The sequence below is a fragment of the Hyposmocoma kahamanoa genome, unplaced genomic scaffold (genome assembly GCF_003589595.1).
Source record: "Hyposmocoma kahamanoa isolate Upper Pololo Valley unplaced genomic scaffold, ASM358959v1 99879, whole genome shotgun sequence".
In the NCBI taxonomy this organism is placed as follows: domain Eukaryota; kingdom Metazoa; phylum Arthropoda; class Insecta; order Lepidoptera; family Cosmopterigidae; genus Hyposmocoma; species Hyposmocoma kahamanoa.
The window spans coordinates 9,952,465-9,970,793 of NW_020656077.1; the positions used below are offsets into that span (position 1 = coordinate 9,952,465).

General features: G+C 35.7%; 1 protein-coding gene across 1 annotated transcript; it reads left to right on the top strand.

The window, feature by feature from the left end:
- Positions 1 to 1,005: 1,005 nt before the first annotated feature.
- LOC113239453 (protein unc-50 homolog) lies at positions 1,006 to 18,265 on the top strand. Its single transcript, XM_026476467.1, has 6 exons — positions 1,006 to 1,414; positions 1,570 to 1,635; positions 4,467 to 4,587; positions 6,743 to 6,879; positions 7,787 to 7,888; positions 17,826 to 18,265. Exons 1-6 carry the CDS (start codon positions 1,168 to 1,170, stop codon positions 17,960 to 17,962), a joined length of 810 nt encoding a protein of 269 aa, XP_026332252.1. The 5' UTR covers positions 1,006 to 1,167; the 3' UTR covers positions 17,963 to 18,265.
- Positions 18,266 to 18,329: the final 64 nt, after the last annotated feature.

Genomic DNA, 18,329 nt, shown 5'->3' on the forward strand with positions numbered 1-18,329 from the left:
ACTAATCACAATTAGATGTTCAACAAAGGCTTCCGGTACGGAACATTTGATATGAAAGTATTTGCTTATTTTTATAGACTTTTCTATTACATTGCGTAGAAAATAATTTTGATTTTCATTTTAAATTTATTTTGTTGGTGTAGCTAAATAAAAATGTTTTAAGTGTAAGTAGCGACATCTAGAGGAACATTAGGGATCGCCTTTAAATACTGTCATTTGTTTCAAAAATTAAGCAAACGGTAGCTAAAAATGTAGTAAGTAACTTGTAGAATTACTTATTTTACAAATACGTAAATTAGTTTGAGGAAAAAATTAAGAGTAATCTCAGTACAGAGTACCAAAAAAACCGACCTCAAAAGTATGTGGAATTACGTCTATTTGCTAAGTTTTATTGAAATATCCCCTAGTTCGCCACTATACAGGACTTGACACTGGAGATAATAAAAATAGGTTCTCACTACGACACTACTCAAAGTATATTGAGAGAAAAACGCCTTGAATTGGAGAAATAGCAAAATCAACCATTAAAGTAATTGCTCCTAAATTAAAGTTAGGCGCTATTTATAAAAATGAATCTTCATGCGTGAACAGCCACCCTTCGAGGTGTATGATTTTCTTCAAAATGTAATGGGACCACTATGGAAGTACCCCCTTTCCGACAACAAAAGAATCATGAAAATCGGTTCACAAATACCGGAGTTATCCCGTAACATATAGTATACAAAAAAAAAAGAACATACAGTCGAATTGAGAACCGCCTCCTATTTTGAAGTCGGTTAAAAATAACATTGTCTGCAGTTAGGTTAGGTGTAGATGGCGCCATCTAGTTTAAAAAAAGGAACTGCTTAGGTATTCACAGCTCCTCGTTCCGTTACTCTTGTCAATCGGATGCCTTATGAAAAATTCACCAAGACATGGCTGTATGATTTTAAACCTTTGCATTTTCTTTAAAGGGAAGAATTTAAAAAACAACATTGATCACTTCCAAAAATGACAACTCGAACTAGCCCAATCGAACGCTTTATTATATTTTCACAAGTTTTCTCCGAAAAGAAGTAACTTAGTTCATTCTAAATGATAAAGAAACCATTCTAGTATTGCCTTGCGAGTTCTACAATTGTTGACTTGTAAATTTGAAGTGTTAGTAGGATAAACGTAATAGTCGGAATGAAGTACCCTACATCGCCAACCCCTACGGCTAACCATCACTATCCAAACTATCCGAGGAGTACGTCTCCGTTGCCGGCGCCTGCCAACTACCAGCCGACCGTGGCCAGCGCCGCGGTCAAACGCTACAAATACTTGAGACGGCTGTTTAAATTCAACCAAATGGATTTCGAATTTGCAGCCTGGCAAATGGTGTACTTGTTTATTGCACCTCAGAAGGTCTTTAGGAACTTTAATTATAGAAAACGTGAGTACTTTTCTCTACTTTTTGGTGTCTCCAAGCTCCTACATGGAGAGCTAAATAGAATGCATTCATATGGCAAGTCTTGTGTTAATCAATGTAATCAGTATGAATATCATATTGTAATAACTGTTATGATGGTGTAATATTTTTTGTTTCAGATACAAAGTCACAGTTTGCAAGAGATGATCCCGCGTTTTTAGTTCTGCTCAGCGTATGGTTGTTTGGTAAGTGTTCCTATATTACGTCCCATTTCAAAAATTTGTACCAAAAGCATTGACTTACAATTATATGGACGTCGGGTCCGCACTAAAAAGTGTCCGAACTTATAGGGCGTTAAAATCGTATACAGAGCGTCATTCACGCTTTAGTCTTTGTTTGTTTCTTCTGACAGCGAAGCAAGCAAAATTAGACAGTACTGCGATGACATTACAATTTAAATTCAATGTTTTAGCTTTTTCATATTCCTTTACATGTAACTACGTTTAAATAGGTTGGCTTGGGATATTTTTTTCGTGGTTTTTGTATTAGACCCGTAATCCATTTATTTGTAAGTCAATGACCAAAAGGCTCTTCTTGGTACTGGACTACAGATTCCAATGTTGCCTTTCCTCGTATCATCTCTTGACTTGATCCTGTAACGTCGGGCCTCAGCCTGAAGAGACTAAGACAATTCAATGCTCTATATAACCTGAAAAAGCCAGCATAATTGTAATAAATAACATAACATTTGTGTTAAATTGTCAACATCCAGATGCGCTTTGCTCTTTGTGTAGCTCTGTGTACTATTTTCGAGAACATCATGTGTCAACTGTAGATTTTTAGATTCTCCTCTCTGTGAGTTCTGTCGGAATTGACTGGTCAATTTTTGAGTAAAAATGCATGTGTTCCTCACCTTGATCTAGGCGAAATCATCGATTCCTTCGACAGGGTCATAACATTTAAAATAAGAGGAACAACGTGTCTACCACATACATGCCTTGCGCCTTTACAGTACTACAATGTAATGCCGCGACTCAGTTGTTTGTGTTATTCTAGAAAATGGTAAATCATAGTAAAGAGTTACAAAGTGAACATTAATTTTGGTCTCTGGGCCATTGATCGCCACCCTGCGCTGAATACATATGTGCCACAAAGTGGAACAAAATAATATGAAAATTTTTCATTAACAAATACCAGAGTGCATGTTAATTACTCATTTGAGAACTGTATAAATTTCTGCTTATTTGCAATGTTTCTGAAAACTGGTTATTAAGTCATGGGACTTCATTTCATGTGTAAGTTCTTGACAACTTGATATCACAGAGAGATCTGAAGTTCATCTCAAGCACATTAATAGTGCCATCACAGTCAATAATGTGCGCTTATTTTGTTAATACTAGTTTTTGAGTTTTGTGCCTGGGAAGGACTGAAGTGAGAAGAATTATTTACTTTGAGAGTTAGCCAAGCGGATCCTATCCATTTTCTTTTTATTTTACTAGTATAATGCTATGCTACTGTCATAACACAAAAGGGTGGAATTGACAAAACATGATTTGAAAGTTCCAACAAAAGTACTGAATGGATCTTGTTGCAAATAATGTGATTTTTTTAATTCATACACAATATTTAGTTGTCCACTTAAAAAATGAGAATATAAATTTATTGTTTTCATTGAGTGTTTTCATGAACTTGCAAATTGTGTTTCTTACTTATCATTAACCAATCACTGTAAGGCAATAGTCAATAGGAGGCAATTTAATGCGCAGGGAGGAGCTTCAACCTCATTGTTCTGATTATTATATTGATTCCAATTGATCAAAATTGAATAATCTACCATTTGGTAAAAAGCAGGCTTATGTTTTGCTTCTATTATTTTCTTGTCGCTGCAAGGATATGTATCTATGCTGTGTGAACTTTTATATACTTGTGTAATTTTTGATGCCCCAGTGATTTGATATAATAGGGGTTAAAGTATGAAATTGCCGATTTGTACTGAAAATCTAAATTGTTTATTTTTTAAATTTTTAACAAATTTATTTAATCAAAATAGTTGCCATTATTATCTATACATTGCTGCCATCTAATGGGAAGGTTATTAATGCCTTTGCGATAGAACTCCGACGATCTAGACTGCACAACTGTGTGAAAGCATTTTGTACTGCCTCCTGGGAAGAAAACTTCTTGTCACGTAGATAATTGTCCAAATCACGAAAAAAATGGTAGTCCGTTGGAGCAAGGTCTGGTGAATACGGAGGATGACGAATGGTTTCTAAATGCAGTTCCTGAAGGGTCAAAATGGTTTCTCGTGCTGTGTGAGGTCTCGCGTTGTCGTGGAGCAATAATGGTGAAGATCGATTCATGAGTCGGGGCTGTTTTACTGCTAGTTTTGTCAACATGGTTCGGAGTTCGGCACAATAGACATCTGCCGTTATTGCTTGACCAGATCGGAGAAAACTATAGTGAATAACACCATGCTGAGACCACCAAACAGTTACCATTACCTTTTTATTGGTAAGTTTTGCTTTAGGACACTGTTGTGGCATTTGACCTGGGGTCAGCCATTGCATTCGAAAACCTCAAACCATGAAGATTCTATGAAAATTCAAAGAACCTATTGCAATAAAACGGCAATTTCATACTTTAACCCCTAATATTAGCGAACTAGTTGTTTTTTAGACTACAATTATATTTCCATGCTACAGAGTTACTTTCTCCTGCTTATATTTAAAATGTACATACTCAATTGTTACTAACACTAGATTATGTTATATTATTACTAATACTATGGGTCCCAGAGTCCAAAACAATTGAATATTATTATTAATTATAGTAACTATACAATATACTTGTTGCTTGTGCGAAAGAAATACACATTGTCGCATTCTCGTGATTGAAAGACAACGTAATTAGGTTTGAAACAGCTTGCAGTCTGTCCATACTAGACTTAGCATGAACAACAAATCAATCTGAATTATCAGTAAGAAATTAAACCTTCATAGATTTTTTTTAGCATAAACGACTATGTTTAGTTTTAAAATATGTTTACTGAAATTTCAAAAAGAGATGTTTTTTCCAGCGTCATCCGTGTGCTTCGCATTGGCGATGGGCCTGGGATGGGGCAAGGTGTTGCTGTTCGTACTGTTTGTAGTGTTTGTCGACTTCATCGGCGCGGGAATCCTCGTCTCCACATTGTTTTGGTAATCATATTTAATGCTCGTTATTTACAATTTTGAGATAGAGAAATGAGTTGTAAGTATTCTAAAACTTGATATTTACTCTTAGTTACCCGACAACTACGACAAGATTCGTCGGGTTATTATAACCATGGTTATTACTCAATGTAATACGCCGTATACTATGGTAACAGTGCTTCATGCGCTGAAGTACAGTAAAAATTTTGTAACTACAATTTTGTGTTCTGTGTTACGCCATTCTTTTGAACAAAATTCAAGAACAACGACGTAATTCCGCCATATATAGTCACCACTAGTCGTGTATACGCTGAAAATACAAACGGAAAAGTTCTGAGTTTTTTAATTCCTGAAAACTGTTGAATCGTAAAGGTCGTATTTGTCATGATAATGCCAAAGAACACTCGTCTTTACAAAGCCATCATAATGCAGGTTGGGTCAGGGTTAAATTAAAATATTAGCATCGTCACTCATCGACGCTAATATGCATTGCGGATGTTTGAGTCGTGACATGACCTAAAAAGCATCTGGAATAATTTACAAACCGTCCAGGAACAGACTGTGAGCCGTAAAAGCAGCTGAGCTGTAGTTTTTAAAACATAACTTTTATAAAATTGCAGAATGATTAAGCTACGCAGATTGATTATTTTCATGACGATTGAGTCTTTTGTTATGTCACAAAATCATTGAAATAATATTTTATTACAATACCAAAGAAAATAGAAAGCTTTTTCAAGTAGACAGATTCAGTAAGGATATAGATTTTTCGCGTTTCATTTTTTTTTTAATACAAAATCAAGCATCCGCCGATGTGTAAAAAAACTGCTTCAGCATCAACCACATTCGCCCAACGTAGTCCCTTCAAATTTTCATAGACCATCACACGACACTTAGGGTCGTATTCCAGAACTCTACTCAATGCTCAAGTCAGGACTTGAGCAGGCTTGAGTATGATTTCAAGCACGGGACCTACGACCCTAATGGCAAGGGCTTGAGTATGATTTTCAGTGCTCACTGCAATACTCAAGTCCTGACTTGAGTATTGAGTAGAGTTCTAGAATACGACACTTAGAGCTGTACTTTATAAGACACGAATTTTTATATAAGAAGAATTCTAAAATTACCCAAATTATGGCAAAACATTGTAAATAATATTTTTTTTTATTAACCTCCATCTCAACCGATGAAAAGTCACTATGAGGTCGACCCTGGAGCATACACACTTAAATAATGCCCGATCACCTAAAAAGCTCAAAAGTTTCGATAGGGCCCAAGCATCGAGTATATAACCAGAAATAGAGACGAAATAAGGGCCATATACTCCTGGTAACACATTAGCTCTTATAAATATCAACTCCCGTTTGCACTGAAATATAGACGCCAACTACTGACCTGTGCATACGACTCTGTATATTCCAAATAATATTCTGTATTTATTGCAATAAAGATCATATCTCTAACAATGCCGTGCTGTTCTATTCGGTGGTGTGGGAAAAACGGCAAAGCATCTAATTACCAAACAAACGGAATCATATTTCATCGGTAATTAAATATGTAATTTTGCAAATTTCGTCCATTATAGCAAAGCTCAAGTTAACTGGTCGATTTGAAGTGAAACAGTTGACGACACCCGTCAATTGTTTCGAACTCGGGCTGGCCAATCGGAGCGCAGTTGTCACAGTAATGATATCGCAGAATAGTTTCAAACAAATTAAATGACATTTCGTCTCTATTTCTGGTTATATACTCGATGGGCCCAAGTTATGATGTTAAGAGAATAAGTCCACTGCCATGGAATTCGACTTCAATTTTACAAATCAACAAATAATTGATTACAAGTTTGATATTTGTTTTCTTAAATGGTTTTTCATTTAACTTTTTATTTGATTCATCATAATCACGCAAAGAATTGTTGGAGTGGGGTAATGTTATTAATTTTTTAATTGATACTCAAATATGTCTTGGTATTTCATAAGTAAGTTATACTTGAAACAGAACTCTACTACTCATTCGTAAAGCGCTTTTCCCTGAAAAGAATGAGTCAAAACTCTGAGCATTGTTCTTTTTTTGAAATATACACTTTTATCATTTTTACAATATTTATATCGAATATCGTTGCTATCAAGCTGTTTATTAAATAGTATAATTTGTCACGTTTCAGGGTGGTTAGCAATAAGTACCTGCGTCGTGATGTGGACGGACCAGACGTGGAGTGGGGCTACGCGTTCGATGTCCACATCAACGCGTTCTTTCCGCCCCTCAGCCTGCTGCACTGCTTTCAAATACTACTTTTCAACAGTACGTATTCAGAGCCTCATTACGTTGCAGTAAGAGTTGTGGTAGCTGACGGGTTAAAAAGTGTTGACAGTAATAACATAGAATAATAATACTCACGAGAGAAACAAATGTAGACCATACAAATAATTCTCACGGCCCGGGAATCGAACTCGGGACCTCAGTGTGACAGTCCAACATGGTAACCTTTCGGCCACGGAGGCAGTTGTTATATAAAATTGTGTTTAAAAAATGTCATCAAACAGTAGACATTGTTTACGGTTGCTTCGAGTTTAGTATTTAACATTTATTTCATAGTCGTAATCGATCGAGGTGTCGATCGGCGATGCCGGTGTGAAAATGTCACTATATGAATACTGCATTTAACAATTATTTAAATATAGCACAAGAACCCTCATGAGTAGCTTAATTTTGTCAAATTATGTTTTCAATATACAATAAATAACAGGCACATTTTGTAACTTGTCATCGCGACGTAAATAGGGATGTCAACTAAACATATCGGTAAACTTATTGAGAAATCTGGAATTTTTATGAGTCAGTTTTTTTTTATATTATAAAGTGACTGAACGAACAAGTAAGTAAGCTACACGCCTGTCCATAACAGATGCAGTGCCATTAGAGCTTATTCGCAAAGATCTGAAGGACACTGCCACTGCGTCCGTCACCCTGAGACATAAGTTGACAAGTCCCACGTGCCTGTAATTTCACCAGCACCCTTGCCCTTCAAGACTGGAACACAGTAATGCAGACATTACAGCTTGGCCACCGAAATAGGTAAAGTAACAATAGTTCCCTGGACGAACTAGTTCACAAGAAGCTCTGTGCTACTCAAATGATCGTTTTTATTATAAACAAAAAGATCATGAATTCGCTAAGAAGAATATTGACAATTCTTTTCCGATTGCAGATTTGCTAGTCCATGGAGGGTTTCTCTCGTGTCTGGTGTCGAATACGTTCTGGCTGGCGTCTATCGTTTATTATCTATACATCACATTCCTTGGATACAGCAGTGAGTATTGTCTCTTTTTAGCTGCTTTATTACACGGTGTCACACGGCTATGGAGGGAAAGTATTTTAAATACCGTAGATAGAAAATTTTACTGAAACAATTCCAACTGCATTCATAGTTTTTTGAATCACCTGTCCGGCCAAATTAAAAAAAAACACCCTGGAGGCCTACTATGAGCTCTTATAGAAATCCTGTTTAAGCCTGTAAGTTGGATTGCCAGTCAAATTCGTACTATGACCACACAACAAACACTGTCCATGCCGTTTTCGTTCCCGATTCGAAATACGTTCACCTTTTCTTTCATAGTGAAATCGTATCATGACGGTCTCACCTGTCAAAATAAGCAATTGAAAGAAAGTTATACCGTGACTTACTTTTTTTTGAAAATGTCGAGATTTTGAGAAATGTTTTAAGAAATCTCGTTTAAGTTTTATTGTATTTTCAGCTTCATAATTATTTGTTATCTTTTTAGGCTATATAATAGCCAATTATCAATAAATAAATACTATTAACTATTGAACGTATTTGAATAGTTATAGAGTATTGTTGATGAATTATTAGCATGAATGTAATTGCAATTTTCAAATTGTATTTTAATAATTTTAATAATTTTTTGACTGGGCGGAAATCGTAAAATAACTTTTAAATAGTGCCACATTTGACTTTAACCCACTAATCAATGAAAATGTACGATTACAAGATACGTTCCAATTATGTTATCAAATTACAAACTTACATGTAATTTTATCTTACGACAAATTGTAAAGTATGATTGAAAAGTTGCCGATATTACATAAAACATAATAAGTAAGTATAATCAATAATAAAATTATTAAAAATATATAATTGTTCTCATTTTTAACACAATCGGTTAATAGTACTTGAACGCTCCCCGGCTAGTACATCTGTCTATTTCTTTCATATGATTCAGTTTGTAGTTTCATCTCGCTCTTGTTAGATGTCAAATTGCATGGAACTTGGCTGGCTGCTTATAAGCTCATTGTAGCCCCCCTGTAATTTTACTATACTGATGAAAAGCCTCGATCATTAGGATTATTTTGACACAGACCTGAAGTGTTACAAACGACGAAACGTTGAATACCCTACTGAAACTCCTTTTATTGGATAATAAATTCTACAGTGTCGATTGACTTACAATTATATGGACGTCGGGTCCGCGCTAAAAAGTATCCGAACTTATAGGGCGTTAAAATTGTATACAGAGCGTCATTCACGGTTTAGTCTTCGTTTGTTCGACTGACAGCGAAGCAAGCAAAATTAGACAGTACTGCGATGACGTTACAATTTAAAAGCTTTTTCATATTCCTTTACATGTCACTACGTTTAAATAGGTTGACTTGGGACATTTTTTTCGTGGTTTTTGTATTAGACCCGTCGTCCAATTATTTGTAAGTCAATGACAGTGTCGATGAATTTCTTTTGAAACAATTGTAACATTGTTTTACTTGACTTTGTTGTATTTAGACAAGCAGTAGTTATACTACTTTATATTCATTGTTATTGTTGTGTTAGTGAGGGCGCGTTCCCATTATGCGAAACGTTTTATTTAACGTTGGATGGCAATCGCGTCTAGCCTGTTCCCATATATCACGACTATTTGTCGGTTCACGGCAGCCGCCTTGTCGTTTGTATGACAAAATCGTTTGAAGTTGCGATTATCTGTCGTCGCATTTTTATCGTCAGACGACGGTCGTTCTAGCTCTTCACGACAGTCTGTCGTCGTAAAATGACAGTAATTATGTTGTACCATGTGTGAACAAATTTACTTGAATATACAAGCCAATACACTTCAAACTGTACGAAAATCGTACGATTTTCTGTCGTCACGACATACTGAAAACGCGCCGTGACGATCATATCATCCCTTGACGTTGTATTCTTAATTGTAATATTGTGACACAGATAGTATGAAATATATTAGATTCTATTATATTCTATTTTCTTCTAAATAACATAGCATCTCGATTAAAAGGAAGACTATGAAATTTAACATTTGCTATTAAAATCAAAGTGAAGTCTTCTTGCAGTACATTTTTTTATCTACTGTATTTAAGGCTATTTTCCCTCCATGTGGCATAGCCGGGAAACTCCCTGTATAAATAGCCTTTATTTGCCATGCACGAATAAACCACAAGCAATTGCAGAAACGATCATTATTACAAGTACAATAATAACGAAACAAATAAGCCACGTGTTAATCGTGATAGTGAAAAAGTCCCACCGCATTGCCTGATGAGATTATTGCCACCATTCAACCACACAAAAAGGAACTGTTTACTTTTAAAGTTACAGTCCACCAGGGTGAACGAATTAAGTAACTGAGATGATACCAACCTAACGTCAAGTTCTAAATTGGAACCAATCATAGTGTAACTTAAAATGAAATATATGTAATGTTCTAGCCAGAGATGGGCAGTGGGTTAAAACTAACCCGTCCGGGGTTTTTCCAAAATGTGGGCAGAAACGGCTTATACCGAATTTGGAATAATTCCATACTTGTTATAAATTTCCTCACAGTACCTACCTTTCTATCCTGTAGATTATCGCTACCAAGGATGCACATTACGATTCCAATTGTGCGAAAATCGATTCAAGGGTATACGATTTAACGATTTTTTGTATCGATTCGATCAGAAACCAATACACATTTTGTAATAATATCATTAAACTTGAACGAAACTCGATTTACAACAAATATTTAGTAGGCAATAGTTTTTAGTTATATTAGTTAATGGGTATTAACCCTATTTAAACCCGGTTAAAACCCGGTCTTCCCCATCTCTAGTTGTAGTACAGGCAGCTATACATTGCCGTCGCGCTTGTGGTACTTATTTTTTTAGCATTAAACTGAAGGTCATTTTTGGTCTTTTATCAAGCACCATTTCATTCTGTCACTTTGTAAGCAAAGCATTTTAATAAACACCGTGAAACAAAATTCTCAAACATATTTACTACATTTATGTAATTATAATGTTTTTCTTCTACTTATCTATATCTATATAAAAATATCAACAAACAACGGACCAACCAAGCAAAGAAATTAGCTCCGAGATCACCTAGGCTTGAACCAGTATAGAAAAGGTCGTTTGGCAATTAGGGCCTACCAGGTGTCGAAACCGGGACCTTCTCTCTAACACCCACAGTACAAACGGCTGGCAATATAATAATTGTCAAAATCAAGACTCTGTATAATGTTGCTTTGGGTAAATATACTATTTATTTATTTTTCTTTTTTTTTATATATAATAGACACCCGCTTGACCACAATCTCACATGATGTTAAGCGACGATACGCTATACGATACGACGAAACGCGTCACGCGTTTGCCTAAAAATGCCTATTCACTCTAGCCTTGAATAGCCCCAAATTGTACTTTTCGGGAAATACAGATAGAGTATTCCATTCCTTTGCCGTACGCATCAGAAAGGAGGAAGCAAAGCGCTTGGTGCGAACAGGTGGAATATCAACGACATAAGAATGGAGTGCTCCGGACCTTCTAGTCGACGGAAGGAGGAACGGTGGGGATGGAACTAAATTGAAAAGTCCTTGCGCACACACCCCGAAATGTATCTGATAGAAAACCGACAAGCCGGCTACTTTTCTGCGAAGGTCGGGATTTTGTAGCTTCGACTATACAAGAGAATTGTTGTGAATTAGTCTCTTCGCTTTTCGCTCCACCGAGTCCAAGGTAGCTAACTGGTAATGGGCAGAGCTGTCCCAAAGGTGGCAGCAGTACTCCATACAGGATCGAACTTGTGCTTTGTACAGATTTAAAAGCTGTTCAGGTGTGAAGTACCGCCTGACCATGTAAAGTATGCCTAGTTTTCTGGCAGCAGTTTTTGCCAAACACTCGATTATCATTATAATATATATATATATATATATAAGAATATTAAAATAAAATAAAAATACAAAATAAAAATGTTTATTTCAGTATTACAATTAACTTTGCATTAACAGTGGATGGTACCTCCTATTAAGCTAATATAGCTATAAATATAATAACTATAAATGCATATTATTATTTGTACCATTCAAATTATCGATTAACTTTCTAGTATAATTGTAGCACAAACCTATTGTGTTTTTTTTTGTTTGGCCCAATGGTTGACTGGCAGAGAATGCCTTACGGCATTAAGTCCGCCATTTGTACTTCAGTGTATTGTATAATAAAGTTTAAATACATAAATAATACCCATGGCACATGCTACACTTGTTATATACTTCGTTGCACTATGAAACCACTTAACATTCGCTTTCAGATTATGGCAAAGTTGTTGACAATGGTAAGTGAAACGATCACACAATAAGTAAAACTAGGCGTAATCGTATAAAAACGTAAATGTATAGCACAGGCTGTTTTTAAAAAAATGAAAAGGTTTAACAATATCTGGATTGTTAATATAATTTAAACTTTACTCAGTCGCCATATCGTTGAAATGGATGGAAAACCTTTTATTCAACGTGCTGCCTTCTTGGGGCTCGTAGCTGGACTACGAGGAACGATTAACATCTGAACGAATAGAAAGTAATACCCTCTCGACATCAGATGCCTTCTTTAATGCACACTTTGCACAATGAACTTTAATTTCGATCATTTAAGTTTAAAATTAACAAAACACTCATGAAACTTTTTTCACTAAACTGTGAATTCGAGATGTTTACTAAAAATCACATTACAAAAATTACAGTACTAAATATCATTTCGATAAACAGAAAATTTAAATTTATTGAAAATAAGACTTGATACGAGTAATATTTTTGGTACGGCTACCATTTTTGCGCTCCAAAACAGCACAAAAGGCATTTTCTACGATTTTAGAGAATTTGCGCGATAGAATGACACAACCATACCATACAAAGAGAAAATTGGGGACTTAGCTCAAGTAGGTCTGACGCGACCGACTGTTGGCACGCGTACGACGCTAACTAACCACTTCTACTGTATTTATTGTTTTGTGACTTACACTACTTATATTGGTATTAACCACATTCAACCGTATTTACATAATTTTAGTCATATGTATTTGCGTGTGATGTACTCTGGTGGCATGGCTTACTGGGTATCGATCGTTCATCATATGGTACTGGCAGAACTAGCTCTACTTGCTCTGTTTGACAGTATTTATGCTGAGTCAGCGCAATTGCAGCACAAAATGTTATAAATCGAGTATGACCAGTACATAATTTTGTTTTTCTCTGTAAGTATGTGTATATCAACGTGCACTCATGTATGTTCTTTGTGCTTTCGTGTTATATCTTGTGAATATGTATTTGTGGTGAATAAACGTTTTGTCTATCTTTCTAATTATTTTTCACGCTTTATAATTTTACAGCTGGGTATAATACACTTACATAAAAAGAAATTTATTTATAAAATAATGTACGTACCCATTTTTGTGGCTTACGATACATTACGTAGGAGTAGTGGATAAACATTCGTCAGTGTATAGGTATCAAGCACGTTTTTGCTAATTGCTGAAAATAAGATTTTTTAATTATTTTGAACACCAATAGTTTGTTTTTTTTGTTAATTTCATTTTCAAATTCAAATTATAAGTGACCAAAAAATTCATCGATGTTAAAAAAAAATTAAAACCTAATTTTCAGTCAAAAACGTGCTATATCCCTTGACACTTTTTGATGTGTATATATAGGTGTGATCGTTAAGAATGCCCACGCGATTATTCCGTAACCCATTTACAGTTCTCGTGAAATTCCGAAATTCGTGCTTTCGAGTTTTATGAAAATTATTAAGAAGATTTTGTATTTATTTTTTGCAAATTTCATAATACTTACGTCAATAGTTTTTGATGATATAGTGGTCCCCAAAATAAATGACTTTAAAAAAATGAAGAGAGTATTTTACATATATTTTATTTTAAACATTTTTTATTACATTGAAAGTTTAATATTCAAAGGTTAGATTTGTTAAATGTGTTGATTTTAAACACAGAAAGTGTTTGATTATGAACTTGGGACATAGTGAGGGAAAGATTTTGAGGACGTTTTCATTATTTTTTATTTTCATTCTTTTGGGAAAACCTACAGCTAGGTAACAAGAATAAAATAAAGTATAATACACGCCTGACAGGCCAGTGCATGTATGCTGAGGGCTAATTAAAAGTTTCCACAGATAATTATTTAAAGTGATAGAAACAAACTACAAAGTAAGTTGCCCGAACTTATAGGGCGTTAAAATCGTATACAGAGAGTCATTCACGCTTTAGTCTTCGTTTGTTCGACTGACAGCGAAGCAAGCAAAATTAGACAGTACTGCGATGATATTACAATTTAAATTCAATGTTTTAGCTTTTTCATATTCCTTTACATGTCACTACGTTTAAATATGTTGACTTGGGACATTTTTTTCGTGGTTTTTGTATTAGACCCGTCGTCCATTTATTTCTAAGTCAATGACAGTGTCGATGAATTTCTTTTGAAACAATTGTAACATTGTTTTACTTGACTTTGTTGTATTTAGACAAGCAGTAGTTATACTACTTTGTATTCATTGTTATTGTTGTGTTAGTGAGGGCGCGTTCCCATTATGCGAAACGTTTTATTTAACGTTAATCCTTAATTTAAACCATAGATAACCTCCTAATAGATGGTGCATACAGGGCAACTGACTTCGTGGTTTTTGTATTAGACCCGTCGTCCATATATTTGTAAGTCAATGCGTTAAGCAGTTACAGTATGACATATTTGAAGAAAAAAACATATCACTGAGTAAGCGTTTTAGTTTACTTGTACTGGTGTTGAATAAGTCCACCTCACCATATCTACACACATCAAAAAAAGTTTGCGATCAATAGCATAAGCTCCTATAATTCTATAAATTTAACTTTATCAAGAAAAAATCTATGTTGTATGCTTTCTTTAAATAGGAATACCCTGTTTGAAATTAAAATATAAAACTATTTTTTATTATTTATTTTAAAAAATTGAGCCATTAATCATAATGTAATAGTGATAGAAATTTCATAGAAAGAAAAAGACTGTTTAATTAAACTTAAACAACAATTTATTATTAAAAGGTGTGAATTCAATATAAAATAACTCCTCCCCTGGCTCGAATACATGCGAAGATCCTCCTGGGCATACTGAGGATCAAGTTATCCAGCATTTCCTGGGGTAACCTATCCCATTCTTCAATAGCGGCTTCCCTGAGCTCTGGAACTGTCTGGGGACGTGGCTCACGGTTCCATACTGCTCGTTTAAGAGCATCCCACGCGTGCTCTATTGGGTTTAAGTCGGGCGAGCCGGCAGGCCAGTCTAATCGTGTGATATCGTATTCTTGAAGAGCAGCATTGACTCGTTGAGCTCGATGTGCGGGCGCATTATCATCGACCAGTACAAATTGGTGCCCATGGTTTACTCGGAATGGTCTGACGATATCATCAATAGCAACTGCTTTCTACATGTCTGCTGTCATGAAGCCCCGATACGGGATTAAAGGCGTTTTAGCTCCAATCATAATGCCACCCCAAAAGGACACCGATTTTCCGCCTTGCTGAACTGTTCCAGTGGCAGTTCTTTGTCTTTCACGGTCGCCTGGTCTTCTCCAGACACGGACACGTCGGTTATCTGGATGAGTGCTGATTCGGGATTCGTCAACGAAGAGACAGTTTTGCCAAATGTTTTCGTCCTCACCTTCTTCATTTTGCCGAAGTCTAGCCCACTGCAATCTTCGTTGTTGATGTTGCCGGGAATTGAGCGGAGCTCGCCAAGACCTCCGTGCTCGTAATCCAGCCTGGTGCAAGCAATTGCGAACGGTCTGCGTGCTAACTTCAAGCCCAGAGGCGGCCCTGACTTCTGCTTTTATTTTAGTGGCGTTGATTGTAGGATCACGGGCTGCCAGCAATCTAATATAGCGCTTTTGGGCAGCAGTCAAAACAGTTGGGCGACCGCTGCGGGGTCGGTTAGCTAAATTCCCCATTCCGTGATACCTCTGCAACGTAGCCACGACACAGGATTGGGATATAGCAAGTCTGCGTGCTATTACTCTCGTGGTGTATCCTTCTTCCCTCAAAGTTACTATTCTAGCTCGTAAAACCTCTGATAATCCTCTTGGCATTTTTTCAATCACAACTTTCCGCGAAAAATATCTTGAATCGCTTATAATTGACTAAATCAGATTTCTGAATGAGCGTAAGCTAGGACTGAAAGCCTTTTTATATGAAAAAACAATTGAACGGGGTCATTGTTTTATGTTCTAATTTATTTTTAAATAAAGAATCTAAAAAGAAGAAAAAATCATAATATAATCTACAGTAACAAAAAAGATTTCAGTTTTTCGAAGTGATCGCAAACTTTTTTTGATGTGTGTATTAATTAAGGAGTTAATGAGCGAGACGCTCTATTTAATAATGCATTTTGTCTATAATTTGTCCTAACCCTAGGAACGTAAAGTGTGATAGGATTTCTCAGTACAACCTTGCTTCTGCGTAGTCCTATTTCCTCAAGGAGTTCGGGGCAATCGACAGTGCCGTTTGCTATGTTAGTTAGGTAAATCAAATCAGCCATTTCTCTCCGTTTGTATAGTGGCAGAAAGTGAAAATTGCGACACCTAGTCTTATAGTCTGGCAGAAATATACCGGCTCGATACTGCAAGTAACGTAGAAATCTCTTGGATACCTTTTATTCGTGCGGAATACACATCATAATGAGGATTCCACACCTGGGAGGGAGTATTCAAGATGGCTACGTACGTAATTTTTATTTAAATAGAATAATCAATATTTTATGTAGGCATTAGTAGCAATTGAATTATAATTTTATTAAATATTTAATTTTACGGCTTGAATCAAATACTTCTTTTTTCTTTGTAAAAACCTAAAGGACAAAAAATTCGGAATTTTGTAAGAATTATCCAAATACAAGAGATATCAAAAACCTTTAAACTGATATCGAAAGTACGTAATGGTATGATGACATCAATAAAGTTTTTTAAATAAAACTAAAATACCCACTATGTAACCCTTAACCCGTACAAATAATCTAACATTCGTATAGAGACTTTAGTTTCGAACAATTGCTTTACATAAAAAACTTTGTATTTTTTACTTAAAAATAAACATCACTCTGTTTTTATTCAATTAAACGATAGTTTTATTCCTTTATTTATAGCAGTTTTGTTATCTGTACCTATTGCCTCTCTAGAATGTCATGTTAAATCGCTTAACGTTAAAATGTTGGATATTACTAGTTTTATATTTTTTTTAAATTTGTAATCGTTTAACTCATTAGCTACGTATATTCGATATCAGTTTAAAAGTTTTTGATATCCCATATTTACGGAATAATCGCTTGGGCACATTTAACGATTACACCCTGTATAAGACATCACTCATGGCGTACAACGGTCAGGGCTATCGAACATAACAATCGGGATACGTGTTACAGGTTTTGTAGATTTGCCTCCTTGTGCATTTTGGCAGTCTCAGGCACCACATTGCCGAAGACTTCTAGGTTACTTACGAAGGCTTGTACTAATAAACAGCTGCCAAGTCCAATGTTTAGGCTGCCTTTCCACCAAGCTGTGCGGGGTAGCTAGGCGGTGAGAGGATGCGTTAGACTCTTATCAGCTATGCGCGGGCGGGGTACAGTGTAGAGGGGTGAGCGGTGGCGATGGGGAGGTTAGTGTCATACTTTCAGTAGCTCTAGTTTCCTACACCGTTTTGCACACATTCCTCGCCCACATCTCTCACTACTTTGTATGTAGTACAAATACTTACCTCTGCTAACCCTTTTCATTGTGTACATACGTAGTGTATTATTGTATGTAATTGTTGATATGCACAAAATTAATATTTAAAACTCGAGATCTTGTCATCGATCCAGGAACAGTTTAATACAGACCCCAAAATGCATAGCGATTCATGCAAAGTAATAAAGTTGTTTATTTTACAGATCTGCCGACTCTTCACAACACGCGAATATTCCTGCTGCCGCTGCCGGTGCTATTCATCGCGTACCTCGGCTCGTTGCTGGCCGGCTGGAACTTGAGCCACATGCTGATGGATTTCTACCATCACAGAGTCCTATAGCCCTATAACTATTATATATATATAATAATAACTCGCCCCATTGTCATGTTATTTTAAAGGTTTTAATAATAAAACTGCCTACAGTTAAACAATTATAGTGTTACGTTAAACAGATACGCATCTACGAGTAAGTGAAGCTATGATGTCCATGAAAAAATATACACTAAAAATTACGTAATTAGGAAAAGCAATTTTTATATGAAAATCTTGACATGAAGCGTAATGTCATGTCACATTTCATAGAAACAGCATTTCGACACAATATGCTTAGGCAGTAACTTGTATTATTCATAATTGGAATATTTTTATAACAATATATTTAAAGATATGATATTAACCAGTACTTATGTTCACTTAGAATATGAAC